The sequence below is a fragment of the Trichechus manatus genome, unplaced genomic scaffold (assembly GCF_000243295.1).
Source record: "Trichechus manatus latirostris isolate Lorelei unplaced genomic scaffold, TriManLat1.0 scaffold00049, whole genome shotgun sequence".
NCBI lineage: Eukaryota > Metazoa > Chordata > Mammalia > Sirenia > Trichechidae > Trichechus > Trichechus manatus.
In genome coordinates, this window is record NW_004443985.1 from 6,104,009 (window position 1) to 6,131,714 (window position 27,706).

Here is a 27,706-nt window from a genome sequence, read left to right on the forward strand (position 1 = left end):
TGCCGCCGCTGGTGACCGCCCGCCGCGCCGCCGGAGGTTCACCCGCGCCCTCCCCCAGGACGGGCCCGCGGAATTCCGGCCCCTCGGTCCCGGACGCGGAGGCCGCTTTGCGCGCCGGGCGGCCGTGAGGCCGGAAGATGGCCTGGGTGCTCAAGATGGACGAGGTGATCGAGTCCGGGCTGGTCCACGACTTCGACGCCAGCCTCTCGGGCATCGGGCAGGAGCTGGGCGCCGGCGCCTACAGCATGAGGTACTGGGCGCCCCGGCCCGGGCGGGTCACCTCGGGAGCCTCTGTCGGTGGGGAGGGCCTGCCCAGCCCTGGGCCTCTGCCTGGCGGCGCCCGTCGGTGCCCGGGCCTCGCCGCGTGGCCGGGCGCCGCAGGGCCTCGCAGGCCGCTGCCCACCTCGGTGGCGGGCGCGGAAGGGTAGCTCGGACGGCTTCGGCCTGGGCCAGGCTCCTGAAGGCGCACGCCGCTCTGAGAGTGGCTGTGGAGGTGGGGAAGGGGGTCCCTGCCCGTGCAGTGAATTACAAGCCCTTGAGAGATGAAATGAAAACCTACTTGTCTCGCTGCCGTCCAGTCGATTCCGACTCTTAGCGACCCTGCAGGACAGAGGAGAAGTGCCCTGTAGGGTTTCCAAGGCTGTAAAACTTTACAGAAGCTGACTGCCACATCTTTCTCCCCCGGAGAGGCTAGTTAGCGGGTTCGAACCACCTTGCAGTTAGCGGCCGAGCGCTTTAACCAGTGCGCCACCAGGGCCCCTGGAGATGGAACACGGTGTACGAAATGGCAGCATTTACATTGGGAAAAATCCCTCAAACGTTTCGGTATCAATGCCTACTTTGTTTTTAGTTTTGTGCGTTGGCTATTTTAATCGCTTGATATTATGATAGTACATCATAAGTGGATGAGTAATAGCAGGGGGAAGAAGCACACGGACTCTAGTGATGTGTTTTTGATTGTCTCCGAGTGAAATCGCTCGTTTGGGGGGCTACCCGCTCAAGCAGTTTCCCCTGGAAGAGGGCTGTAAGATACAGTGATTGGACCGCAAGGAAGAGTTGGTTTAGTTTGTGCCACCGGTACTAGCACCCATTCTTTTTCTTTAAGTTTGAGAAGTTGAAACAGATCTCAGCTGGCCTCTGGTCTTTTTCCTGAAGAACACTGTTTTTAACTACTGTCAGTTTGGCAGCTCATTATTTTTATTAGCAGCTTTGTTGAAATATAATTTACATAACATGGAGTGTACTGATTGAAGCCCACGGTTCAATTATTTGGCAGCTCTTTATTCATGCGAATTAAGTGATACTTTCCAGATAATTTTCCTTAAAGTAGTGCCTGATGTCTTTGAAGTGCTGTACAGTTTCCCACTAGCTTTCATGTAGACATCTAACTGCAGCTCTGAGGAAGGCCAAGGGGCCTCAGTGTCCCACAGAAGAAAGACTCCAAGGTCAGAGCAGGCCTGGAATGTTGGGGTTCTCTGAGGTAATTTGGCTTTTATATCTTAATGGGGAACTCTGGGCCATAAAGAACTATCAGAAAGGCCGAGTCGTGTCTCAGAATGTGAAAGCAAGCACTGGAGAGCATCTTACCCTGGGATTTCTGCCGCCAGTGTCTGGCCCTCAGTTGGCCTCTGCTGGTCTCCCTGAACTTGGCGCCTCCTCTCTCTACACTTGTGCAACTTGAGGGCTCTCGATGAGGTGGTTTATTTTCTAGAACAGCTGTCTGTCTTTGAGGAAACTGAGTTACCGAAAGTCATGGGGGTCATCCCAGACAAGAGTTCCAGACACGAGGCTTCCCTAGTGGAAACACCCCTCAGGTGCCAGGCTGCTCCTTGCAGTCAAGGTGGGAGAGGGCATGTGAAGCAAGGTCATACGTGTGCATTTGCCATTGCTTCTCAGTTCTCAGTTCTGGTAAAATGAAAGTGTGCTGCTGAAAACTTGGCTTATTGACGCTGATTTGGAGCCTTAACTTTTTTCTAAGTTTCATTTGAGACTTCCTTGGTTTTAGTGTTTAACCAACTGATTAACATCATTAATGAACTTCTGTTTATGGTTTATTTCTATGAAAAGGAGAGAAAAATCTTAATGTTAACCCTTTTCCTGATTTTGTACTTAACGCCGTGTCTGCCAGTTTGTAATTGTGTGTTGTTCACAGTACTCCCCACGGGAAACTATTTTTTTTTAATATTGTGGTGAAAATATACACAAAATATCCAGCAGTTTGACAGTTTCTGTGGGTATAGATTAGTGACACTGATTCTATTCTCTGTGTTGTACAATCATTTCCCTATCTTTTTCTAAACTATTCCACCCCTATTAACATAAAGTGGAGCCCTGGTGCCGCAGTGGTTGAGAGCTCGGCTGCTAACCAAAAGGTCGGCGGTTTGATTTCACCAGCCACTCCTTGGAAACTCTATGGGGCAGTTCTACAATGTCCTTATAGGGTCGCTATGAGTCTGGAATCAACTGGACAACAGTGGGTTAATGGCTAAAGAAGGAGCCCTGGTGGTGCAGTGGGTAAGCGCTGGGCTGCTAACCTAGAGATCAGCGGTTGGAACCCGCCAGCTGCTCTGAGGAAAAAAGGTGGCAGTTGGCTTCCTTAAAGATTACAGCCTTGGAAACTCTATGAGACATTTCTGCGCTGTCCTATAGGGTCACTACTGAGTTGTAATCAACTCAGTGGCACACAACAGCAGCAATGGCTCATGATGTTGAACATCTTTTCACGTGCGTGTTGGACATTTGAATATCCTCTTTGGTGAACTGTCCAAGCCTTTTGCCCATTTCTGGATTGAGCTGTTTTGTCTTTTTGTTGTTAACTTGTAGAAGTTTTCTCCATTTCTGTAGGTTGTCTTTTCACTTTGTTGATAAAGTCTTTTGATGTACAGACGTATTTAATTTTTATTTAGTTACTGTGGCTTTATAGTGTGTTTTGAAGTCAAGATGTGTGTGTCCTCCTACTTTATTCTTTTTTAAGATTGCTCTAGCTATTCAGTGTCCTTTGCCATTCCATGTAGATTTGAGGATTGACTTTTTTTTCACATTTTTGTAAAGAAGGCTGTTGGAATTTTGACCAGGATTACATTGAATTTATAGATAACTTTGGGTAGTATTGACATTTTAACGGTATTAAGCCTTCCATTCCACGGACATGAAATGTTCTTCCATTTATTTAGGTTTTGTTTAATTTCTTTTAGTAATGTTTTATAGTTATCTGTGCACAAGTGTTTTATCTTCCTGGTTAAATTTATTCTTAGGTACTTTATTGTTTTAGATACTACCCATGAGGAAACGTTTTACATTGAATGTTTTTGGTTATGTCATTTAATCGAAATTTTCACGTAGCTTTGAAAGCAAGTACCATTTTTAAGGAGCTTATTTAGTAATATTTTCATACTTAATTGGGCCCTTAAAAACTAAGGAGCCTATGAGTGTCCCTGCCTCATGCAAGTTCAAGGCCCTTTTTTTTGAAATTCAGATTTAGAAAATTTCAGAATTAGGTAATTGACTTGGTCCGAAGAAAGTCTGAAGGAGGCCCTAGGCTATTGTAAGCTTCTTTCCATTGCAGTTTCCGTGCCTGGCCCTGGAGCCCCAAGAGGGCTGGACTTCGGGAGTGCCCACCATGGCCACACCTTCCTGGTTCCAGTTTGCTATGATCTGCCTGAGCCTTCTCTTCCCCTGGTTTCTAAGGGGAAATAAGACTGTTGATGCTGTGTTTCTCTTTCTTTTGTTCTGTCTGAAGTTGAGGACTTAACCTGAGGTGGTAAACTTGAGGAAGTTATTGGAAAAGTGATTTATTGATAAAAATTTACTTTGTAGGCAGCTTTTCATTTTTTAAAGTGAACTATGATTACTGTATTTGTTTTTTGGATGGCTTTAAACAAGAAGTATTTCTGAAGGTTGCTTTTTGGGATGAAAGAAAGAAATGGTTTCTCTAAATAGTCGGACTTAACTAAAAAAAAAATAGTTTTGTTAAGCATTGCAGGTTGATAACATTGTGGATATGTTGAGGCTAATTTCTGATATTACCTTTGCTTCCCTTCCCCCTTTTTTTCTTTCGTCCTGATTCTCTTTCTGTGTTTATTTGTGTGTATACTGTTGTACCTCACTTGTATGATTCTTTTTGAAATGAGGGAAGTCATAAATATTTTTGTAAAGCTTAGCTACAATATCAGGATTCTAGAGATGGAAAAAGAGACCTTAGAAATCTTGTAGACCAATCCTTTTTTTATGAATGAGTAAACTGAGGCTGAATGTTGCTAAAGAGATTGGCCTTCGTGGACAGACAGTGCTACCATTTCAAAGGAAGGTTGATTTCTCATCACTGAAAGAAGCCTGAGACCCATTGTAACTTGAAATCTGGGTCACTCATGTTTTGTGAAGGAGCAGATAACCCAATGACTTTAAAAAATAAAATTCATTCAAATTCTTCTAAGAGGGTCTTTTGAGCCACCTGGTAATTTTCTTTCCATCTCCTTGTGCGCGTGAAATTTATAATCTGTACTAAGTTAGTGTTCAGGATTTACAGTCAGTATTGAACTGTTTTTGAAGGTAATGAGTGATGGCGGCTTCTTTAGATTACTCTTAATAAAACTTTGACCTTAAATTACGTAATGTTTTGTAATGCCTATGTAAATAGGAAACCCTGGTGGCATGGTGGTTAAGAGCTACATCTGCCAACCGAAAGGTTGGCAGTTTGAATCCACCAGGTGCTCCTTGGAAACTCTGTGGAGCAGTTTTACTCTGACCTAAAGAGTGACTGTGAGTCAGAATCAACGGCAATGGGTTTGGTTTTTGTTTGGTTTTATGTAAATAAAAAGGGCATTGTCCCAGCCCTGTTTGTTAAGCTTTACTATGGTATAAATCTACTTTGAGACAAAATTAAACTTTATTGTTTGTATTCTAAAGTGGCAGGTAGATCCATGTTTTACAGATAGCTTGTTAAATCAGAAGATTAGTAAAATAGGACTTATTATGTAGCTATTAATTATCTTTTGCTCTCATACGAAAACAATGTCTCTAAGCAGGTGACATCTTGAAAGTATAGAAAAAATTTAGCATCGGTGAAATTTTTTAAATTTATTATGATGGTACCTAAGAATACTTATGGAGCTGTCAACAATAAAGCCTATTTCAAGTTTAAAAAATGTTTTCTGAATTTTGATTGTGGTCCAGGAAAGAGTTTTTAAATACATTGAGGATTTAAAAAATAAATACCGATTTCAGATTATAGTGTCCACATTTGCTTTTAAATTTCTTTTTTTGTGGTAAAAATATGTATAACAAAACGTTTGCCAGTCCAGCAGTTTTCACGTGTAGGATTCAATGACATTGATTACATTAATCATGTGCAACCATCACCACTGTCCTTCTCCAAATTATTCCACCACCGTTTACAGAAACTCAGTGTCGCTTATAAAGCAATGCGTCCTCTTTTCCCTCTCCATCCCATCCCTGGTAACCGCTGATAAACTTTGGTCTCAGTACAGCCATGCCTCGCTTAATGTCCACGGTACATTCTGTGAAATAGAACATTATGTGATTTGGATGTTGTGCGAACAACATATTATGGATGAAGTTCCTTTCAGACATTTACTTCCAGAATAAAGAGGTTTCTTTCGTCCATGTTAAAAATTTGCTGGGGCAAATACCCTCTCTCAACAATTAATTTATCTAAGGTTTCAACAAATTCTGCTGCTGCCTTCACATCAACACTAAACTTGATTGAAGTCTGGCCCTGCTTTTTCTTCATCTTGAATGAGCTTCGTGCCTTAGCAGTGATCGTCAGTGTGCTGAGAAGGATTCAGTTTTGTGTTTGGACCTCAATCCACGTCATTAGCAACTTCTCCGTGTCTGTCATTCTCGCAGTTTCCTTAGCCTTGTAGTGTTCAGTGGAGCCAATCCTTTAACAGCTTGGAGACTTTTTTCTGTTTTTGAGGGTTGTTTTGATTGTCGGATGCGACATGCCTAAATCTGCTACGTCCCGTTTTCTGGTTGGGATTTCTGAACTGTTATAATCTTATGGGAGCACGGATGTATATGCGGTCGGATGTTGGCCTAATGGACGTTATGCGGCACATAACTGTATATTCGCCTGTTTCGTATAATTGAGACCATACGGTATTTGTCCTTGTGTGACTGACTTATTCATTCAGGATAATATTGTCAAATATTATGTATTTCAGTCAACATCTTATGTGTTGTGGCATGCATCATTTTCTTTATGCCTGAGTAGCAGTCCATTGTATGTATGTACCACATTTTGTTTATCCGTCTGGTTATTCCATTTCGGTTGTTACCACTATTTGGCTATTGTGAACATTGGTGTACAGTTTCTGTTTGTGTTTCTGCTTTCAGTTCTTCTGAGTATATACCTAGAAGTGGAATTGCTGGATCTTTTATGGTAGTTCTGTGTTTAACTTTTTGAGGAACTTCCAAACTGTTTTCCACAGTGGCTATACCATTTTCATTCCCACCAGCAATGGATGAGTGTTCCAGTTTTTCCACATTCTTGATAATGCCTGTTAATTTTCCTTTTTAAAAATTTTTATTGTAGCCATTTTAGTGAAGGTGAAGTAGTATCTCATTGTGGTTTTGATTTGCGTCTCCCTCATGATTAATGGGAGCCCTGTTGGCACAGTGGTTAAGAGCTACAGTTCCTAACCAGAAAGTCAGCAGTTCAAATCCACCAGCTGCTCCTTGGAAACCCAATAGAGCAGTTCTCCCCTATCCTGTAGGGTGGCTATGAGTCGGAATCAATTAGACAGCAACAGGTTTGGTTTGGAATGACTAATGAAAGGTGCCCTGGTGGCGCAGTGGTTAAAGCTCTCGACTGCCAACCCAGAGGTTGGCAGTTTGAACCCACCAGCCCTCTGTGGGAGAAAGATGTGGCAGTTTGCTTCCGTAAAGATTACAGCCTTGGAAACCCTGTGGGGTAATTCTACTCTGTCCTGTAGGATCACTGTGAGTTGGAATCTACTTGACAGCAGTGGGTTACTGACTAATGATGGAGCCCTGGTGGCATGGTGGTTAAGTGCTTGGCTGCTAACCAGAAGGTCAATGGTTTGAAGCCACCAGCTGCTCTGCAGTCTGCTTCTGTATAGATTTACAGCCTTGGAAACCCTATGGGGCAGTTCGACTCTGTCGTGTAGGGCCACTATGAGTTGGAATTGACTCTATGGCAACAGGTTTGGGTTTTTTAATATTGAGGGAGAGAGAGAGAGTTACTTCAGTGAAATGGCTCACGCAGTTCTGGAGGCTGGCATGTCCCATATTCATGGGTCAGACTTCATGTGTCTGACTCAAGTGACTGCAGGGGCTGAGGAACCCAAAATCGGCAGGTCAGAAGGCAGGCTGCTGGCTGATGTCCCAAGAACTGGAGGTCAGAGGATGATGAGTCAGATGTAGGATGCAGAGAGCGGGAAGCTTTGCCAGAACGTCTGAGTATGTTGGTGGCAGGCCACACCCCCAGGTGAAACTCCCCTTTCACCTGATTGGCTGCTCACCTCAGATCACAAAATGGAGGATGGTTACATAATATCTCTTAAACCACTGAGAATCACCGCTTAGCCAAGTTGACATGTAACCTTAACCATCACACAGAGTGAATATCCTTTTATAACATACATCTGATAACTATAGCATCTGAAGTCTTTGGGGTCTGTATCAGTCCGTCTCCATTCGGCAGATAGAAACCACTTGGATGTTTGAAGCAGAGACGGATTTAATGAGGTATTCGATTGCAAAGGTGCTGAAAGGGTTGAGTGAGGAGGGTGTGTTACCTGTGACCAGGCAGCCATGTTGCTCCTGGGCTGGCTGCTGGAGGCGTGGCCATTGCTGCTCTGAACCATCCTGCCACCATCGTCTTGGCGCTTGCCTGCCTCTGGCTTTTCCCTTTGCCACTCCTTTTTCATTTCCTGCCGGTGGTTCCCTTTGGAGCAACCTAGCAAGAGTCCAACTGGCAAGAAGTCTTACATATGTAGCTTTGAGGCTCCTAATCCTGTGCAACAGAGGCAGAAAAGAGCCGAATACCAACAGACACAATCTGGAACTTGGTGGATGCCATCTGTTGTTTTTGCTGATGATTCCTGCCCCTGGAGTCTTGTTTGTCCTTGTGTGCCTGGTTATTTCTGGGTACTGGCGTTTGAAAAATTACTTGGAATACTTTGAAGCCTCAGGCTTTTTGTTTCTCAGACCCATTGGGCTCTACCATGTGGGACCGCCTTTGCCCAAATTCAAGGTTAAGATTCCCTGGACCACCCTGGAGAAGCTAACTGGTACTGAAAATCCATGCTAAGGATTGCTTACTTTTTCTTCACTTTCACCTGGACGCTTAGCCCTTTCCATCCCAGTTTAATGTGGGTGGAGGGTATCCTTGACCCTTGAGGCTACCAGAATCACAATGCAGTTTTGCAGTTCTTTTCTCAGGTTGGGTAGGTGCCGTCAGGCAAAAGCCACTTTGAATTCTAGGCTTGCTCCTCTTTAGTTACTGCTTTCTCTCAGATTTTAATGTCGTGTTTCCTAATTATCTTGTTAGAGCTTCCATTCTTTTAAGAATACATGTCTGTCTATATTGCAGCTTTTTTTTTCCTACTTGTTCTTAGTGGGGTAGAGTGGAGCTTGCCGTTGCTGAGGAGTCCCTGGGTGGCACAAACGGTTAAGTGCTCGGCTACTAGCTGAAAGGTTGGTGGTTCGAACCCACCCAGAGGCGCCTTGGAAGACAGGCCTGGTGATTTGCTTCTGAAAGGTCACAGCCTTGAAAACCCTTTGGAGGAGTTGTACTCTACATATGTGGGGTCTCCATGAGTCAGAATCGATTCCACAGCAGCTAACACCGTTGGCAAAGCCATTACTGAACATCCATTCAGTTCTCTCCGTATTGTTACTTCCATCTTGATTTTTTCTTGGTCTCTTGAATTGTTGAGAATTTTCATTTAGCTTCCAAATGTTTTAGCAATTTTTCTGTCATTGAGAGTAATTCAAATTTTAATTTTTTTGAATAGCTAATACATTTATATAAGCGCAAAAGCTTTGAGAAGGTGTACATTGACATTTCCCCCTCGCACTGGTGTCTCCCAGCCACTCAGTTGTCCTCCCTGAGGGCAGCTTATACCACTGGATTCTCACGTGTCTTTACAGTGATAATCTGTTGTCACTGATTTTTAATTTATTGCATGTGGTCTGGGAGCACAGTCTGCATGGAGGGGATTTTTGGCTGCTTGTCAGTTTCCTTTGTGGTCTTTTTCATGGTAGTTTGTCCACATCCCGTATGTATTTGAGGAAATATTATATTCTCTATTTGCCAGGATCAGAGGTGTTTTTTAATAGTATATCTATTTGATCAAGCTTGTGGTTTTAAAGTCGGCTACATTGTTGTTGTCGTCGTTAGGTGCTGTCAACTCATAGCAACCCTACAGGACAGAGTAGAACTACCGCCTAGGGTTTCCTAGGCTGAAATATTTATAGGAGCAGATTGCCCGGTCTTTTCGCTATGGAGCTGCTGGTGTGTTCGAACCATCAACTTATGGGTTAACAGCTGAGTGCTAAGCCATTGCGCCACCAGTCCTCCTTAAGTATTCTGTAGTGTCCTGATCTTTTGCTTAATTTTATTGTCTCTTAAAATTTGCCACGTGTAGATCTTTCAGTTTTGCATTATAAAATACATCATTTAGTTTAACGTATTTTGTGGCCATGAGTTTGGTGTATCACAGGATCAAGGCTGTAGTGACTTCCTAGTAATTTTTTTTTTTAATTTTTTTATTATCCTTTAGGTGAAAGTTTACAGAGTAAATTAGTTTCTCGTTCAGTAGTTTTTACATAAAAGTATTGCATGACATTGGTTGCATTCCCCACAATGTGTCAGCAGTCTTCCTATTTTTGCCCTGGGTTTTCCATTTCCTTTCATGAGAATCGGGCCCAGCCAAGTTGACACGTAACCTTAACCATCACAGCCAGCATTAATCTCACCTTGCGCCTCGGCGTTTGTTACTGCCGGATGTGTGTTGTTAATGCACAAAATAGAGTAGATTGTTTACTATTGTCGTAAATGTGAAATGTCAGGTAACGAGATGGTAGGTGAGGAGTGGGTGCATACCTATGGGGGAGACAAACTTAGTCATGTCAAAGGTTGGAAAGTGACAAGAGCTGTGGATAAATAGAGCAGGCTAACGGGAATTGGGAGTACGGGTGGGCGGACGAGTTGTTAAGACCTCGCTAAAGAGGTGAAATTTGAATGAAATGAGCCATGAAGACATCTAGCAGAAGAGTACTGGAGGCAGAGAGAAGAGCCAGTGCAAAGGCCCAGAGGTGAACCATGTAAGGAGACTGGTGTGGCTGGGCCAGAAGGAATGAGGGAGAGGGCTGAGGAGCAGATTGGCTAGGGCCTTCTTGCAGGACTTTGTAAAGACTCTGGTAGGAGGAGAGCCAGTGGAGGATGCAGAGGAGTGAAATGATGTTACTTTTGTTTGAAAAGGATCACTCTGGTTGCTGTATTGATGGAGTGTATGTTCTAATTCAGTAAAAAATTAGCCTGAAGTTTTTAGGTGTTTATATGCAAAGCTTGTTCAGTGCACAGTTTGCACTATCATGAGCAGGGAGCCCTGGTAGCATGATAGTTAAGAGCTCGGCTGCTAACCAAGAGGTCGAAAGTTCAAATCCACCACCTGCTCCTTGGAAACTCTATGGGGCAGTTCTACTCTGTTCTGTAGGGTCGCTATGAGTTGGAATAGACTTGACAGCAATGGGTCCTTGGTTTTTTTGTGAGCATAGTATTTCCTGTATGGATCATTGAGACTGTAACCAAGTGAATAAGACTGTGGTTATCTTCTAGAATCTAAAGCATGTAAAATTTTGTTTTTCATATGTGACAGTTCATTTTGTAATAGTCATTCTTATGCAGCCTTATGTCCTATTTTGATGATTTGTATCTGATGATTAATCCAGGCCATTAGCATTGGAATCTTAAGTTATTCCAGTATTTTGATTGTCAGGATAAGTTGATGTCTTCGAGTCGTAGGTTTCATCTCATTCTTTCTTTCTCCCTGAAAGGTCTTTAAATGCTTATATCTGTATGACTGAAGTTTGTTTTTTTCTTCATCTACCTCGGAGCCATTTTGACTTTTACAGATGTTTTTCATGAAGAGAGCTGTCCTGAGTCTTAAAGTCCCATTTGAAGTCTCCTGAAAGTTTTAACGTCTGCCTCAAAGGCAGAAACTTAGGTGGGACAAAACCTCTAGTTCAGTGTTGAGAACTCTAGGTGGGTTGGGGACCACCCTTGACTATATGGTTCTCTGTTACACTTAGGTATATACTTAGGAGTGCTTTGATAATATTGAGAAAGCAGAAGGAGGAGAACTAGTGCAGCTTAGTCTCTTTGGATTGTGAGTCCAGTGCTTTAATAGAAATGTGTGGGGAAGAGGAATGCAGGTAGGGACAATGTTCCCGGCCAGGGTTTTTCTCCCATTTCATGTGTTTTCCACATTTTGGTTTTAAATTGAACTTAATTAAAATGGGCTAGCCAAACATATGAGTTGGTCAGCAGCTTGTAGAAAAAGAAAGGAAAAAATAAGCAAGTTAAAGATGCCTCCGCCCTTGGTGTTGATATAGTAGTTTTTTATTTGGTTATTTTGTTGTTACTATTTTACTTTTTGTTGAAGTGTAAACACAGATGAGAAACACCCTCAAACAGTACTGGCAGGAATGTGAAATGGTGCAACCGCTTGGGTCACCAGTTTGGCAGTTCCTCGGAAAGTTAAACAGTTAGCACGGGACCCAGCAATTACGCCCCAGGTGTACACCCAGGAAAACGGGAAACACATGCTCACGTAAAAACTTGCCCAGAAATGTTATAGTATCATTATTCAGAACAGCCAAAAAGTGGAAACAACCCAAATGTCCATCAAATGATGAATGGATAAACAAAATGTGTTCTATTCATCCTATGAAATATTATTTGACTATAAAGAGGAATGAAGTGCTGATCCTTGCCATGACATGGATGAACCTTGAAAACGTGCTGAGTGAAGGAAGTCGTTTATAAAAGGCCACGTGTTGTATGATTGCACTGATGTGAGCTGTTGAGAATAGGCGAATCTACAGAGACAGAAAGATTAGTGGTTGTAGGGACTAGGGGGAGGGGACAATGGGGAGTGACTGTTACTGGATGCACAGTTTCTTTTTGGGGTGATGAAAGCGTTCTGGACTTAGTGTAATGGTCGCACAGCTATGTGAATATACTAAAAACCACTTAAATTGTACAGTTTAAAAGGGTGAATTGTATGTGAGTTATGTCTCAGTGACGCTGTTAAAAAGATCAAAAAAAAAAAAAAAATACCCAAACACACTCGTATAACCACCACCCTAATTAACAGAGACCATAGACAGCGCCCTAGAAGGCCCACCCTCATGCCCCTCCCAGTCAGTGCCCCAAGTTATTCTTGTGGGAAGAACAGCAGCTGCTTTTACTGCTACTGTTAGCCTCTGAGAAGCAGCCTTTGTTTTAGATGAAGCAGGAAGCTAATGCTATCAGTACTTGCCTGGCTGAGCAGGGAACTTTTCACAAGGGGTCATTTTAATCATGTGCTTCCTTGGAACTCTGTGGTCCCAGTGTGATTACCTTTGACAGCAGTAATAGTTCCCACCTTTCAAAACAGGTGGGAACACACTTTCTGACTTGGTCCGGAAATAATCTGGAGTGTAAAGTGTTCAAAGAAGGTTTTAAAGTAGCTTAAAAATAATACCGTAGGCATTGTGAACCTGGTCTGCTAATCAGCAGCATGGACTTTGTTAACTATCACCTGCCTCTGAGTTTCTCTGCCTAATTACAGCTGCCTCTTGCCACCCTCCTCCCAATGAAATATGGGTTAGTAATATTACTGTCTTTTGGGTTAACCACATTAGCATTACTAATTCTTTTATTCTACATATCATATCTAAATTTTTAAAAGAAATTACAAATATTTTTATATGCTCTTACTTGTTAATAACTCACAGTAAGGTCAGTGTTGATTTTTTTGCTTTTCAGCGATGTGTTGGCATTACCCATTTTCAAGCAGGAAGATTCCAGCCTTCCGTTGGATGGTGAAACTGAACACCCACCCTTTCAGTATGTCATGTGTGCTGCGACATCACCGGCAGTAAAACTGCATGATGAAACGCTTACTTACTTGAACCAAGGTGAGTGTACCTAGATCACATTTTGACGGATAAGAATTTACAAATTTCAGAGTAAATGTTTTTGGCATGCTAGCATAGGTTACTGATAATAATTCAAAATTCGTTTTACTTTTCCTTAAATTTTACGACTTTAATTAATGAAAATTATAGGCATTTTACTGAGAGCCAGCAGAATAGTAGCTTGTGGAAACTGATTTGCATAAGGAGAGTCTGTGGAGCAAGATTTCTTACAGGGTTTTTCAGAAAAAATCTAAAGGTGAGCAAGTAGAAAAGGGTGTCAGTGGTTCTGAGATGGAACCTGAAGTCCAGCCAGCAAGGAACCTGGTCTCAGAGAGGAAGCAGGTTTGTGCTGAAAATACACATAAATTACATCAAGATGTATTCTGTGACTAAATACACTGTTTCAAATTTAATCTGCCCACATCTTATTTATATTTTATGTCCAAGTGTTATGTTTTGGTGATACAAAAGTGTGAATGGGCAATATGGAAAACAGATGGAGAGGTAAAGTTTACCATGGCAAGATATAAGGAATTTTTTGGGGTGCTCTTAACAGTTTGGGAACAAGCCAATGTGACTTACCAGTGTAAACAAAAGTACTTAAATAAGCAGGAATTAATTTGTTGGATACATGTATTGAAAGCATGTTGAATTCTTATATTTTAAAATTTTAAACATTTTTGTTATACAAATAGTGCATGCCCATTGTAGAAATATTGGGAAATATGTGAAGGGATCAAGCTGAAAACTGATTGCACTTGCATCCCACCAAGATAACTGTAGTTGACATTTTTGATATATTTCTCTGCATATATTTTTTTTTAAAACAAAATTGCAGTTATACATCTATTCACTTAAGATTTTATTGCAGTCATTTTTATGTCATTAAATAGAATCTTCAGTTTCTTGAACTTTTTTGGAAAGAGCTGTCTGTCGGATTTAGACTGTTTACTCCTAGGGACTGACCAAAGACCAGGTCAGTTGTGGGATGACATCAAGGACATCATACGTGAAGAAAGCAAGAGGTCATTGAAAAGACCAAAATGGATGTCAGAAGACACTGTGAAAGTTGCTCTTGAATGTAGAGTAGCTAAAGCAAAAGGAAGAAATGATGAAGTAAAAGAGCTGAACAGAAGATTTCAAAGGGCAGCTCAAGAAGACAAAGTAAAGTATTATAAGAACATGTGCAGAGAGCTGGAGATAGAAAACCAAAAGAGAAGACACGCTTGGCGTTTCTCAAGCTGAAAGAACTGAAGAAAAAATTCAAGCCTTGAGTTGCAATATTGAAGGATTCTGTGGGCAAAAAACTGAATGACACAGGAAGCATCAAAAGAAGATGGAATACACAGACTCACTGTACTGAAAAGAATTGGTTGACATTCAGCCATTTCAGGAGGTAGCATATGATCAAGAACCGATGGTACTGAAGGAAGGTGTCCAAGCTGTACTGAAAGCATTGGCAAAAAACAAGGCTCCAGGAATGGATGGAATATCAACTGAGATGTTTCAACAAACGGATGCAGTGCTAGAAGTGCTCACTCATCTATGCCAAGAAATTTGGAAGTCAGCTACCTGGCTAACCAGCTGGAAGAGGTCCGTATTTGTGCCCATTCCAAAGAAAGGTGATCCAGTGGAATGTGGAAATTATCAAACAATACCATTAATATCACATGCAAGTAAAATTATGCTGAAGATAATCCAGAAATGGTTGCAGCAGTACATCAACAGGAAACTGCCAGAAATTCAAGCCAGATTCAGAGGAGGACGTGGAACAAGGGATTTCATTGCTGATGTCAGATGGATCTTGGCTAAAAGCGGAGAATACTAGAAAGATGTTTACCTGTGTTTCATTAACTATGCAAAGGCATCCGACTGTGTGGATCATAAAAAATTATGAATAACATTGGGAAGAATGGGAATTCCAGAACACTTAATTGTGTTCACGCAGAACCTGTATGTAGATCAAGAGGCAGTGGTTCAAACACAACAGGGATGCTGCATGATTTAAAGTTAGGAAAGGTATGTGTCAAGGTTGTATCCTTTCACCATACTTATGCAATCTATATGCTGAGCAAATAATCCGAGAAGCTGAACTATATGAGGAAGAACGCGGCATCAGGATTGGAGGAAGACTCATCAACGACCTGTGATACGCAGATGACACAACCTTGCTTCTTGAAAGTGAAGAGGACTTGAAGCGCTTACTGATGAAGATCAAAGGCTACAGTCTTCGGTATGGATTACACCTTAACATAAAGAAAACAAAAATTCTCACAACTGGACCAGTAAGCAGCATCATGATAAACGGCGAAAAGAGTGAAGTTGTGAAGGATTTCATTTTACTTGGATCCACAATCTGCGCCCATAGTAGCAGCAGTCAGAAAGTCAAATGACGCACTGCCTTGGGCAAATCTGCTGCAAAAGACTTCTTTAAAGTGTTAAAAAGCAAAGATGTCAGTTTGAGGACTAAGATGCACCAGCCCCAAGCCACAGTATTTTTAGTCACCTCATATACATGCGGAAGCTGGACAGTGAATAAGGAAAACCAAAGAAGAGCTGATGCGTTGGAATTATGTTGCGGGCGAAGAATATTGACTATACCGTGGACAGCCAGAGGAACAAATCTTTGTTGGAAGAAGTACAGTCAGGATGCTCCTTAGAAGTGAGGATGGTGAGATGTCACCTCATGTACTTGGGATATGTCATCAGGAGGGACCAGTCCCTGGAAAAGGACATCATGCTTGGTAAAGTAGAGGGTCAGAGAAAGAGGGACACCCTCAATGAGATAGATTGACACAGTGGCTGCAACAGTGAGCTGAAGCATAGCAACTATTGTGAGGGTGGTACAGGACGGGGCAGTGTTTTGTTCTGTTATGCATAGGGTTGCTATGAGTCGGGACCTACTCAATGACATCTAACAACAATAACTCCTAGTAATATTCTGAAATGTGGAAGAATAGCTTTGTCCAGCTTTTCTTTTAATGTATAAATGTAGGCTCAATGAGATTTACATCAGATAATTGTATTCTGTATGTAGTACCTGTGACAAAACCCTCACTTCTGTTTTGACATTGATTTAATATTTGTTTAATAGACATTCAGTTATTTGAGACGTGAGTTTCATATGTGAAAGAACTTTTAAGAATTTATGTAGTAATTTATCTTAAACTTAAAAATATCAGAAGAAACAGTGTGGGGCAAGGATATTCACTGTAGCTTTATTTCTAATGATAAAATGGAAAGGACCCAAAATTCCCTTAGTTGGAGGATAGCTGAATACATTCTGTTACCTACATACCATGGTATAGACACATACACACCCATAACCTATGTAAAGGAGTGCCCTGGATTTGTCTGTCTGTTGGCCTCGGGCGAGGGGGTGCCCATAATTTTATCGTTCTCATTATTAAACAGGATAATGATATTTCATATTGATAAACATTGCAATCCACCGTCTACAAAGATGATATTGGACTGACGTTTATGGAGTGCTTACTGTGTATGATGCGTGTGTTAATACATGAGTTATCTTACTTAGTGCGCACAGTAGCCCTAGGAGAGGCTTAGTAATCTATTTTACAGGTTAAAAAACTGAGGCTTACAGTAGTTCGTTAACTTGCTTAGTGTCAATTTGGGAAGCTTAGATATTTAAAAAAAAATTGACATGTATTCAGTTCAGTAGAGTGCATCGAAGTCTTAAGTGTACATCTCGGTGTATTTTTACATTTAAATGTTCCTACCTGTGTGCAACATCGTCAGCCCCTAGCAGTCTCCCTCTGCCCCGCTTCCAGTCTCTGTCCCAGCATTCACTTTGCAGAGTTGTGGAGCGTGTGTTTGGGTCCAGTTCTAGGAGCTGGTGGTGACAGGGAGCTCATGATTAGTGGAAGAGACAAGTATGTGATATTATAATGGGAGAAGAGCTAAAAGATACACAAACACACACACATTACAGGATTGCAAAGCCGTGATGCTCAAAAAATTGGGAAAAGATTAAGCAGAGGGTGACATCAGAACTTTTCCCAGGAGCAGGTCCTGAACACGGTGTTTCAGAAAGAGAATTGACCGGCTGGATGTTTGTAGCTTCACACAGAGCCGTGGCATCAGAACCACCTGGAAGTCCCGTAGAATTTTGGGTTCAGTAAGTCTGGGTTTAGGCCTGAGAATGTGCATATCTGACCAGTTTCCAGGTGCTGCCGGTCCAAAGACCATGCTTTATTACCTTGAATATTCAGGGAGCGTATGTGGGCTTCCCCTCACCACCACCTTATACAGATAGATTTCCTCAAAGGAGGGTTGGCACGTAGTTGGGGACTGAATGCCATTCTCTGGCTGGGGCTGGTCACCGTTAGAAGCCTCCCCTCAGTGCACCTCATCTTCTACTTCTGGGCAGTTGTTGCTAAAGGATATTTGCCTTTGTGTACCATCAAAAGGAAATGAGGAAATTCTGTGTTGTCTAACTATATTAGGTAGAAATTGGAACAGATTTTCCAAGTTGTATCCATGCATTAGCGTGTCAATTTCTCTATCATTTTGAGCGGAGTTTAAAAGCTGTGTTTGTGTTGGCCTGGTCTGTCCTAAGCAGCTTTCCCCTCTGCTCTTAGATAAGGAGAGGAGTGAAGTCTCTGCCTCTGGCTGTGGTGTGAAAAGCTGCAGTCCCAGCATGGAGCCACCGGAGGGTGGAGTACCCACAGCTGGCTCTCCCGTTGCACAGGGATCTGGCTGCAGTAGGTGGCCCCTGTCTTAAAGCTGGGACCGAATCTTTGTTGCTTCCACACCTTGTGATGTGAGGGAGACTTGTGATCTGAACCCCTTGATTTATTCCAGATGGGCTCATTGTTGCTGCTGCCAGATCAGAGTTACCTCTGCAAATAAAAACTTTTCCTTCTAGTTTCTCTCAAAGTATTTGTTCACTTGGAGGCAGAATTCTCCTTGGAGATTCCTCTTCTAAGAGTATTAGTTAACCAGTGTTATCTACTTTACAAGCAGGTTTTAAGCCTCAGGAAATAGCATGTTTATTGGATTAAAAATTGTGATGCATGATACATGCTTCTGAAAAGAAAAAGGACATTTTAGGTTAGTTCCACTTTATACCATGGTAGATTTCCTTTGGTTCTTATTATAAGGTTTCTGACACTTTGAAAAATCATGGATAACATCAATTTCGTTGTTGTCAGTGATTTCATTCTGTTGGATCAGCTATCCACATCCGTGGGAGCAGCAGTCAGGAAATCAAATGGCATATTGTGCCGGGACAGTCTGCTGCAGTAGGCCTCTTTACAGTGTTCAGAAGCAGAGAGTTACTTTCAGGACTAAGGTGCACCTGACTCAAGCCATGGTCTTTTCAGTTGCCTCGTATGCATGCGAAAGCTGGACAATGAAAAAGGACAAAAGAATTGATGCGTTTGAATTGTAACGTTGGTGAAGATTATTGAATATACTGTGGACTGCCAGAAGAAGGAACAAATCAGTCTTAGAAGAAATAACAACCAGAAGTCTCTTTAGAAGCAAGGATGGCGAGACATCATTGGGAAAGATCAATTGCTAGAAAAGGATATCCTGGTTGGTAAAGTAGAGGGTCAGTGAAAATGAGGGAAACCCTCAGTGAGATAGCTTGACACAATAGCTGTAACAGTGAACTCAGACATACCAACAATCATGAAGATGGCACAGACCATGCAGCCTTACGTTCCGTTATGCTTAAGGTCGCCATGAGTTGAAGCCAGCTCAACAGCAGCTAACAACAAGCGCTTTGAACTTAGCCACGCTGTCACATCTTGGGCTCCATGTTGCTCTTGAGTCATCTGAGGAAGCTAGATTGAAAAGTCTGTACCTTCAAGGGTGAGGGGGACATGACTCACAGCAGTTGTATTTTTCAACTCTGGCAGTGTTTTTGCGTTTCTAAGCCAAAAATGGAGGGAGAAGGAGAACCCTGAAAGATAAATTCAGAAGATAAAGCTAAAAATAGGATTAACAAGTCATAGAGTATTGCTCCTTGACTATGCTAACTGTGTGTTTCATTAATAGTGGAACATTCTTTATATTTCAGTTAAAACATAAACTAATATTGCAGGAAGCTACGTTACTGAAAAATATGGAGGGGGCGATCCAAATAGAGTAAATTAACCTGTCTAAGTCTGGTAGTTTCCTCAGTGGTCCTTGCCATTGGAGACGTTTGTCGGTGGAGAGGGATTTCTAAATCATGAGCAAGTTGTGATAAACTTCAAGAAATAAAAAGACTGAGACGTCCAGTTTCTTTCATTGTAAGTTTACATCTTGAATGATAGGGGAAACGTCTGAAGCATGAAGCCTGACAAAGTGCTGTAGAGCCCTTTTTAAAAACCTGTTTTTGATTTCGGACTACTAAAAATGTAGAATACAAGAGCAGTAAGTCTTAAGGTCCATTTGTGGAAATAGATTGAACTTTATACTGAGCATAGACATTTCCTCGTTAGGTTGACCAGGAAAGACAATGCAAAAGAAGATAAAGAATTGAGATTTCTTCCTTTATTTGATTTTTTCATTCCCAGGAAGTTTTGAGTTCCAGGATCGCAAGATAACCCTGTTGAGATGAATTTCTCCTCCTTGTTGGCAGGGTGCTGTGCACTTAGTCCACCTCCCATCTCACTGGCAGCTTTCAGCCATGCCCCCCAGGGCTAGTCCTTGGCCCTCTTCTCTCTGTCTGTACTCACTCTCGGGTGGGCCTGTCTGCAGTGGCTTTACCTAACCACTGTACCCTGACAAGTCCTTGATTGATATCTCCAACCTGGTTCTCTTCCTCTCAGCCCCAGTTTGTAAATCAGCTTGATTGTTGTTGACATAGCTGGCCAGTAGTTTTCTCCGACTTAGTGTGTTCAGTTGAACTTGTGATTTTCTCCCTCAGATCTACTCCTTGTGATCTTCCCCATCTCAGGAAATGGCAACTGTTCTTCCATTTCTTTGGCCAGAAATATGTATTAATTCTTAACTCTTGTTTCTTCTCCCCTTGACATCCTGTACACCAGAAAATACTTCTTACCATCTCCCCTCCTCGTCAGTATATGAGAGTATATGTCAGTCACGACAACTCGGAGAGAGTTATCCTGCTCTGACAGGAGAAGCATGATCTCAGGGTGGTTTTAATTTGCGTCTCTCTGGTGGAGGTTGGTGCCTTTTAACATGCTTGAGAGCTGTTGTCGTTTCCTTTTTTTTTGGCGAACCCTGTGTTACGTCATTTGCCCATTTTTTGCTCTGGGCTGTCGGACATTTGTTAGTGATTTTTTACCAGCTCTTTCTGTGTTAGGGGGATTAGCCGTCTGTATGTAACGTGTGTTGCAGATATACCCGCTCTCGCCTTTTTTGTGTTTATTTTCTCTATTCAGAATCCCTGAGTCAAAGGATATAGCAGTTAACCTGACAGGTGCAGCCAGATTGTTTTCCGGCAAGACTTTTATCAGTTTCCATTCCTTATTTCTCCTGTGTCTTTGTCCACCTGACTTTTATTCATTAAACTTTTTTTGTTGATCTGATAATCAGCGCAAACATTTTGTTAATTTTTATTTCCTAATTTCTTAGGAGTTTGAGTGCAATTTTAAATGTGTCTTATGGTGTGATTTTCAATAAAATCTCTCTTCGTATGTTTTATTTTAAAAAGTATTTCTTATTGACTGTTCTGAATTCAGATCCATTGTTAAATATGCAGCAGATATCTTCCAATCTATGTTTTGGTTTGCCGTATTTTTTCACATGTAACTCACCCGCGTAAATAACGCGCCAACAGTTCTGACATAGCGTGTGTGCGTTGTGAAAACTGTAGTAACTTCCTAAATGTCTCTTGCCATAAAGGTGTTTTTATTGTCAATCTGTTGAATGAATTTAAGAAATATTCCATTGTAACATACTATCATGTACTTGTTTTCCTTCACCAACTTTGAAGTGATTTGGTTGTATTTTGATAACCCCTATTTGTATTTTGACCCTATAATCTAGAACCCTGTGTATATTTTTTGTGAGCCCCAAGGGAATGTGGACAGGATACTGGTAGTTGTATCATTAAGAGCTACAACTTCATGTGGTACCAGAAGCACTCTTTAATGCTTACTGATTTTCTGTGTACCAAATTATGTTGTCATTTTTATTACTTAATGACAGGTAATCCAGAAATCATTTTTGGGGATGTGGAGTACATTATTAATTTTTAGTAGCAGTTTATCTCCCTAGTTATGTAGATTGGTATGTGAGTATCTATTTGTGTTTTCTTAAAGACACTGTAATTGAGTAGTGGGAAAATGTGTCTTGGTGTCCATTGGATATAGGGGAGAAGACTCCAGGATTAAAAATTGGCCTTGGTCCACACAAAAACCTGTATACAAATGTTGATTAGCATCGTTATTCATAATAGCCAAGAAGTGGCAACAGCTCAGATATCCATCAGTTAATGAATAGATAAACAAAATGTGTTACATCCACACAGTGGAGTCGTATTCGGCGATAAAAAGGAATGAAGTTCTGATACATGCAGCAACATAGATGAACCTTGGAAATGTCATGCTAAGCGAAAGAAGCCAGTTAGAAAAGGCCACAGAGCGTATGGTTCCATTACGTGACATGTCTGGAGCTGGCAGCCCCCAGAGACACACAGTGGCCTGGTGGTGGAAGGGGTGGGAGTGACTGCTGAGGGGCACAGTGTTTCTTTCTAGGGTGATGAAAACGTTCTAAAATTGATTGTGGTGATGGTTGTAAAACTCTGTGAATATACTAAAAACCACTGAATTATACACTTTAAAATGGTGAATTTTATGATATGTAAATTATGTCTTAATAAAGCTGTTATTACAGATTGGCTTTGGAGACGATGCATGCACGCATAATAAACATTTCGTGTGAGAGAGTAGCAGATGAAAATAAACTGGCAGAGAAACTAATTCTGTAGGAAGGAAAGGATGGTGTGATTTGCAGGGATGAGAAAGGATCAACTTGAATTTGCTTCCCTGACAAATTAACATTGTATGTCATTGTATGTTCTGAGAGAACGTCAGATTTTTCTGTGAACCAAAGCGACATTCTTTAGATGGACTGTTTATAATGCACAGTTTCTTTAAATAGGTCAGTCTTACGAAATTCGGATGCTGGATAACCGGAAAATGGGAGATATGCCTGAGATTAGTGGAAAATTGGTAAAGGTAAGGGCAGTTCATTTTAACTCCTAGCAAATACTGCAGTGATTGAATAAGGTGGCAGTTTTGCTGCAAGAGTTTTTAGTAAAAAAAGTTAATTTCACTTTTAGAGGTACTGGCTGTATTAAAACTCCTGACTTTCTTTTTTTTATTTTTTATTGTGCTTTAAGTGAAAGTTAACTATTTAAGTTAGTTTCTCATACAAAAATTTAGACATGCATTGTCATGTGACCCTAATTGCTCTCCCTATACTGTGACAGCACACTCCTCCTTTCCACCCGATTTTCCATGTCCAACCAGTTCCTGACCCTCTCTGCCTTCTCATCTCACCTCTGGACAGAAGCTGCTTGTTTGGTCTCACGTATCTACTTGAGCTAAGAAGCACACTCTTCACGAGTATCATTTTATGTCCCACAGTCCAGTCTAATCTGTCTGAAGAGTTGGCCTCAGAATGGTTTTAGTTTGGGGCTAACAGAGTTTGGGGACCATGTTTTCCAGGGCCCTGCCAGTCTCAGCCAAATCATTAAGTCTGGTCTTTTTACTAGAATTTGAGTTTTGCACCCCACTTTTCTCCTGCTCTGTCAGGGACTCTCTGTTGTGTTCCTGTTAAAAACTCCTGACTTTCTGAGCTATATTTTTTTTTTTTTATTCATCTGTACAATGGGAATTACAGCAGTTACCGAGTGAAGTAAATGTGAAAGCCCTTTGGAGAAGAAGGAACCATAGAAAAATTAGTTGGAGTTATGCAAAAACAACAGCAGCAAAACCACCATCCAAGTCACATTCTCTTGTATCAGAGTACAAGGTAGTTTGGGGAAAGATGTGAGTGTTAAATATAAAACTTTTAAAAAATGCTTTTATTTCATCTCTTGCAGTTTCTTTTAAGTAGAAAAAGGTCTGTTTACCCTCTTAGTGTATCTGAAAGAAGTAGGTCATCCCAGATGTAGGAGGCATAGCCATTGGCTAGACAGCTGTCCTTTTAGCATACGCGTCAAACCCTTCCTGCCCCCCTTCAGTGTCATGCAGGGTGGGTCCTTCTGGCCTCTACCTCTCATACACCAGAGTTCGTTATAAATTCCACGGCGTTACAGGGCAAAATGTGCGAAAGACAGTTTTCTGGGTAAAGGTGAAATTTCATATAGTGAAGTGTTTGCAGGTGAGGCGTAGACAGTTACCCTGGTCCTTCATCCTCCTCAGAAAGGTGTATTGGGGCCCATGTGGGGATGCATCCCTTTGGAGGGACCCCCCCTTCCTGTGGATCTGCTGTCTTAGAGGCAAGCAGGGAAAGGCAGCCTTGGCGAGGGGGGTGGATACTCAGCTGCTTGGTTGCGGCATTCTCACTTGGGGGTGCTAGCTGATAACTAGGGTTTTCGGGAAAGCCAGCTGCCCAGCACTTGGAGGCTGAGAGCCTTTGGGATGCTGTAGTCTCTCAATGCTGCGGGCAGGGAGTCCCCATTCCTATGGGAGGCTGAGCTTGGGTGTTTCCCCTCTGTGAGGGAAAGATGGGGGGACCTGGTCCCATCTGAATCATTGTCTTGCCAGCCCAAGCGAGCTCTTAGATTTCCCCTTCTGACTCCAGGGGCCCCCCACATATTTGGGGTGGAAGGAGAGAAGTTTGTAGCCCATTCCCACGTTGGCTCTCTGTACCTGGAGTCTGTTGTGCCTGTGCCCAGGCAGCTGGGGTTGGTACATTCCCTTAGAGGGCAAGTCTGACCTTCTAGGATGGGGCTTAGTAGAACTCTTAAATCTAATGTCCGTATTCTCAAATTATTTTTCTTTGAACGTGTGGATTTAGTCTGGTTCTTGCTGAACATGGAAGAACCAAAATCATGACGTTTTCTGTGCTGCACTTTGTTCTGCGAGACCAGCATGTTGGAGAACGTGAACCTCTGGTGTAGGCGTCCCAGGGGCCACAGCAGGCCACACAGCATCACTGAGGGCTCTGCTGCCAGAAGGGTGGTGTGAAGTACATGCTGGTGCTTTCCCTGGGACGGCCCTGCAGACGTGGGTGCACGTGGGGAGGATGGGGATGGATGGATGGGAACTGGGCCCTGTGGACACATTGCCTGGGAAGGTCCTGCAGATGTGGGTGCGGGTGGGGAGAATGGGGATGGGTGGATGGGAACTGGGCCCCGTGGACTTCCCCACGTGGGCCCTAACGACTGATGTGGCCGCTTTTTTTTTTTTTTTTAACCACTTCAAAAAGTACATTGCTACTTTTCAGTTGTTCTCCTCAAAATATTTACTGTGTTTTGAACAGCATTTTGGAGGAAGGGGAGGCAGGACTGCTATGTGTATTGCTAACAAATTATTTGCTGTTAAAACCCCCAGAGATGCTTTTGAATCCACATCTTATTGCATTGTAGTCAGAAACACTGATTAGTGCAAATCTGGTATCTGAGTACGTTTTGATGACCCTCTGTCTTGTTGAGAATGAAGTAGTAGTTGGCACCCGGAACCTGTGCAGAGTGAAGGAAGGATGGGTGGAGAGCAGAGAACTGGTGCACGCACACACACACGCATACACACCCCTCAGCTGACTCCAGTTGCAGGTTAAATAGTTGAGAGTAAATTTTGCATATAGGTTCTCTTTTTCTGGGGATGAGGGGGCAGGTTTTTTATTTTTTAGTTGGCTACTAGAACGACTCTGTTTGCTGTTGTTATTGTTGAAATGTAACGTTCTTTATTTCTTCATTAATAATACTTACTTAGTTCTTGAGGCTTTTTTTTTTTTTTTTAATTGTGGTAAAATACATATACCATAAAATTGACCATTTTTCAGTGTGCATTTCATTGCACAGTGTTGTGTGACCATCACCACTGTCTCCACTGAAACTTTGTCAGCGCCCCAGACAGAAGCTCCGTGCTGCCGGTTAACCTCTGATATACTCTGTATTAGTGGAATCATACAAGACGCATCCTTTGGGGTCTGGCTTATTTCCCTCAGCATAATGTTTTCAAGGTTCAACCATTTCGCAGCATGTATTAGAACCTCGTTTCTTTTTATGACTATGGTATATTTCATTTTGGTGTATGTGTGGTGTGTGTGTGTATATATCTGTATCTATACCACGTTTGTTTATCCATTCACCTGTTGGTGTACATTTCGTTTTTTCTACCGTTTCCCTATTATGAAGGAGCCCCAGTGGTGCAGTGGTTAAAGCGCTCAGCTGTTAACTGAAAGGTTGGTGGTTTGAACCCAGCAGCCACTCCACTTCCTTGTTAGATTGCGGCCTTGGAAGCCGTATGGGGCAGTTCTGCTCTGTCCTAAAAGGTTGCTGTGAGTCGGAATTGACTCAGTGGTGATGGGTTTTTGTTTTTCCCTGTTATGAACATTGGTGTACAAGTGTCTGGCTGAGTCTTTGTTTTCCGTTCTTTTGAGTACCTACCTGGAAGTGGAATTGGTGAGTCATACTGTAATTCTAACTTTTTGAGGAACCAACAAACTGTTTTCCACAGCAGTTTCGTCATTTTAGGAACACTGTCTGTTTAAAAGAAGTCCAGTTAGCATATTGTTACTTTAAATTAACGAAGTTTATGTGACCATTGGGCCTGGGTTTCCCTATCTCTTCTCATAAATTGCTTTTTCCTTTTAACAATTCACGTATGTTTTTGGCATTTTCTTCATAGAAAGAGAAGTCTTCGCTCATTACTTTCATGGGTGAAATATAATTCTTTGCTCACTACTTTTACGGGAACAGACCTTAATTTTTAATCACAGTACCAAATTCTTTTGTAAAAATTATACATAGGTAACCATCTCATTTATTGTTTTTATTTTTGAGTTAAAATTCTTTGAACCAAATAATTGTACCCATAATGGAGGCATCCAAGAGCCAGATACTTCAGAAAAGTTCACTTAGGAAATATTTAAAGCCGACTCTGTTTGTGTGTGCTTTTATAGGTTAATGCATAAGTAGCGAAGATGCTTCTGCGCTTCTAGCTAGCGCTGTTTAAAAGTGATCGTTCCCCCCTTGTCTGTAGAGCATCATCCGAGTCGTTTTCCATGACAGACGGCTACAGTACACGGAGCATCAGCAGCTTGAAGGCTGGAAGTGGAACCGCCCGGGAGACAGACTTCTCGACTTAGGTACGTAGCACTGCGGTTGTTGAGCTGTTACCCCATTGTGTTGGCACCGCATGGCATGGTATGGAGAGAGTTTGGGTATTAGCAGATCCCGTGTGACTTGAGTTGTTTTGTAATTAAAAGTGAAGTTGCTTTTTGGTACTAAAAGAACCTGAGCCATGAACTTTATGAGTTTGAAACCTTTTAATTCTCGATTGGCACCATCTGTCGCATGCAGTGTAACTGTTTTTTTTTTTTGAATGTAGATATCCCAATGTCTGTGGGAATAATTGATACAAGGACAAATCCAAGCCAGTTAAATGCGGTTGAATTTCTGTGGGACCCTGCAAAACGTACATCTGCTTTCATTCAGGTTTGGATTTTTACATCCTTAGAAGTATATTAACCTAGTCATGTAGAAGGCCACGGATGGGATTGAATTCCTAATGGCTAATTTCCTTTAAATGCTTATGTGTAACCTCTCTTGTAATGTCTTTTTTTTTAAACATACACCATGAAATTGAGTTGAATCTCCTAGCCCAGTGATGCTGTAAACTAACATGCATGGAGACGCTCATGTTCTGTGAATCATTAGTCAAGTACTATTGTACCACCAGTAGTAACAACAATCACAGTTTCCCTTTTTTCATGGGAGACATTTCTTGTGAACAACAGCTGCCATTTAAAGAAGAATATGGTTGGAAAAAAGCCTGAGGTTTTAAAATTTTTTATAACAGTATTTGAAAAACCATTTAGTGAAATTTTTATACCCAGCAAAAGTAAGAGAATAATAATAATGAGCCCTCTGCGTACCCTTCACTTGGCTTCTATAGTTGATGAAAGCAGCAGTTTGCCCTTCTTTTAGTTGTTTTTGGAATATTTTGAAGCAAATTCCGGACACATTATTTCATCCTTAGGTACTCAGTTTGCAACTCTAAGAGACGAGCTTCTTAAAAATGTAACTGTTGTCGGTGTTGTTAGGTGCCATCAAGTCAGTTCCAACTCATAGCAACCCTGTGTACAACAGAACAAAACACTGCCCGGTCCAGCGCCATCCTCACAATTGTTATGCTTGAGCCCATTGTTGAAGCCACTGTGTCAGTCCATCTCGTTACAGGTCTTCCTCTTATAATGTAACTATAATACCATTATACCTAAAAAAAAAAAAAAAGTAATTCTAATACCTCATATGTTCTAATTTGTAAGTGGTGGCATTAAAGCTATTGAGTAGGTAATCTTTATACAGAAAAGGAAAACCTTTTAATTGCTGACCAGCCTAGTAGGCTAGAGTTTGCTTGAACTGTAAAAAACTTTTAGT

General features: G+C 41.8%; 1 protein-coding gene across 4 annotated transcripts in view; it reads left to right on the plus strand.

Annotated features, from left to right (window-relative positions):
* Positions 1–6: 6 nt before the first annotated feature.
* UBP1 (upstream binding protein 1) overlaps positions 7–27,706 on the plus strand; it is a 52,198-nt gene continuing 24,498 nt past the window's right edge. For 2 of the 4 annotated variants that reach the window (XM_023732239.1, XM_023732240.1), the window contains exons 1-6: positions 7–250; positions 13,019–13,170; positions 22,252–22,328; positions 22,996–23,127; positions 26,307–26,412; positions 26,655–26,761. In XM_023732239.1, the coding sequence (XP_023588007.1) occupies positions 138–250; positions 13,019–13,170; positions 22,252–22,328; positions 22,996–23,127; positions 26,307–26,412; positions 26,655–26,761 (687 nt within the window). In that variant the 5' untranslated portion in view covers positions 7–137. The remainder of the gene's footprint in view (positions 251–13,018; positions 13,171–22,251; positions 22,329–22,995; positions 23,128–26,306; positions 26,413–26,654; positions 26,762–27,706) is intronic. The other 2 variants (XM_004377341.2, XM_004377342.2) reach the window with 1 other exon arrangement.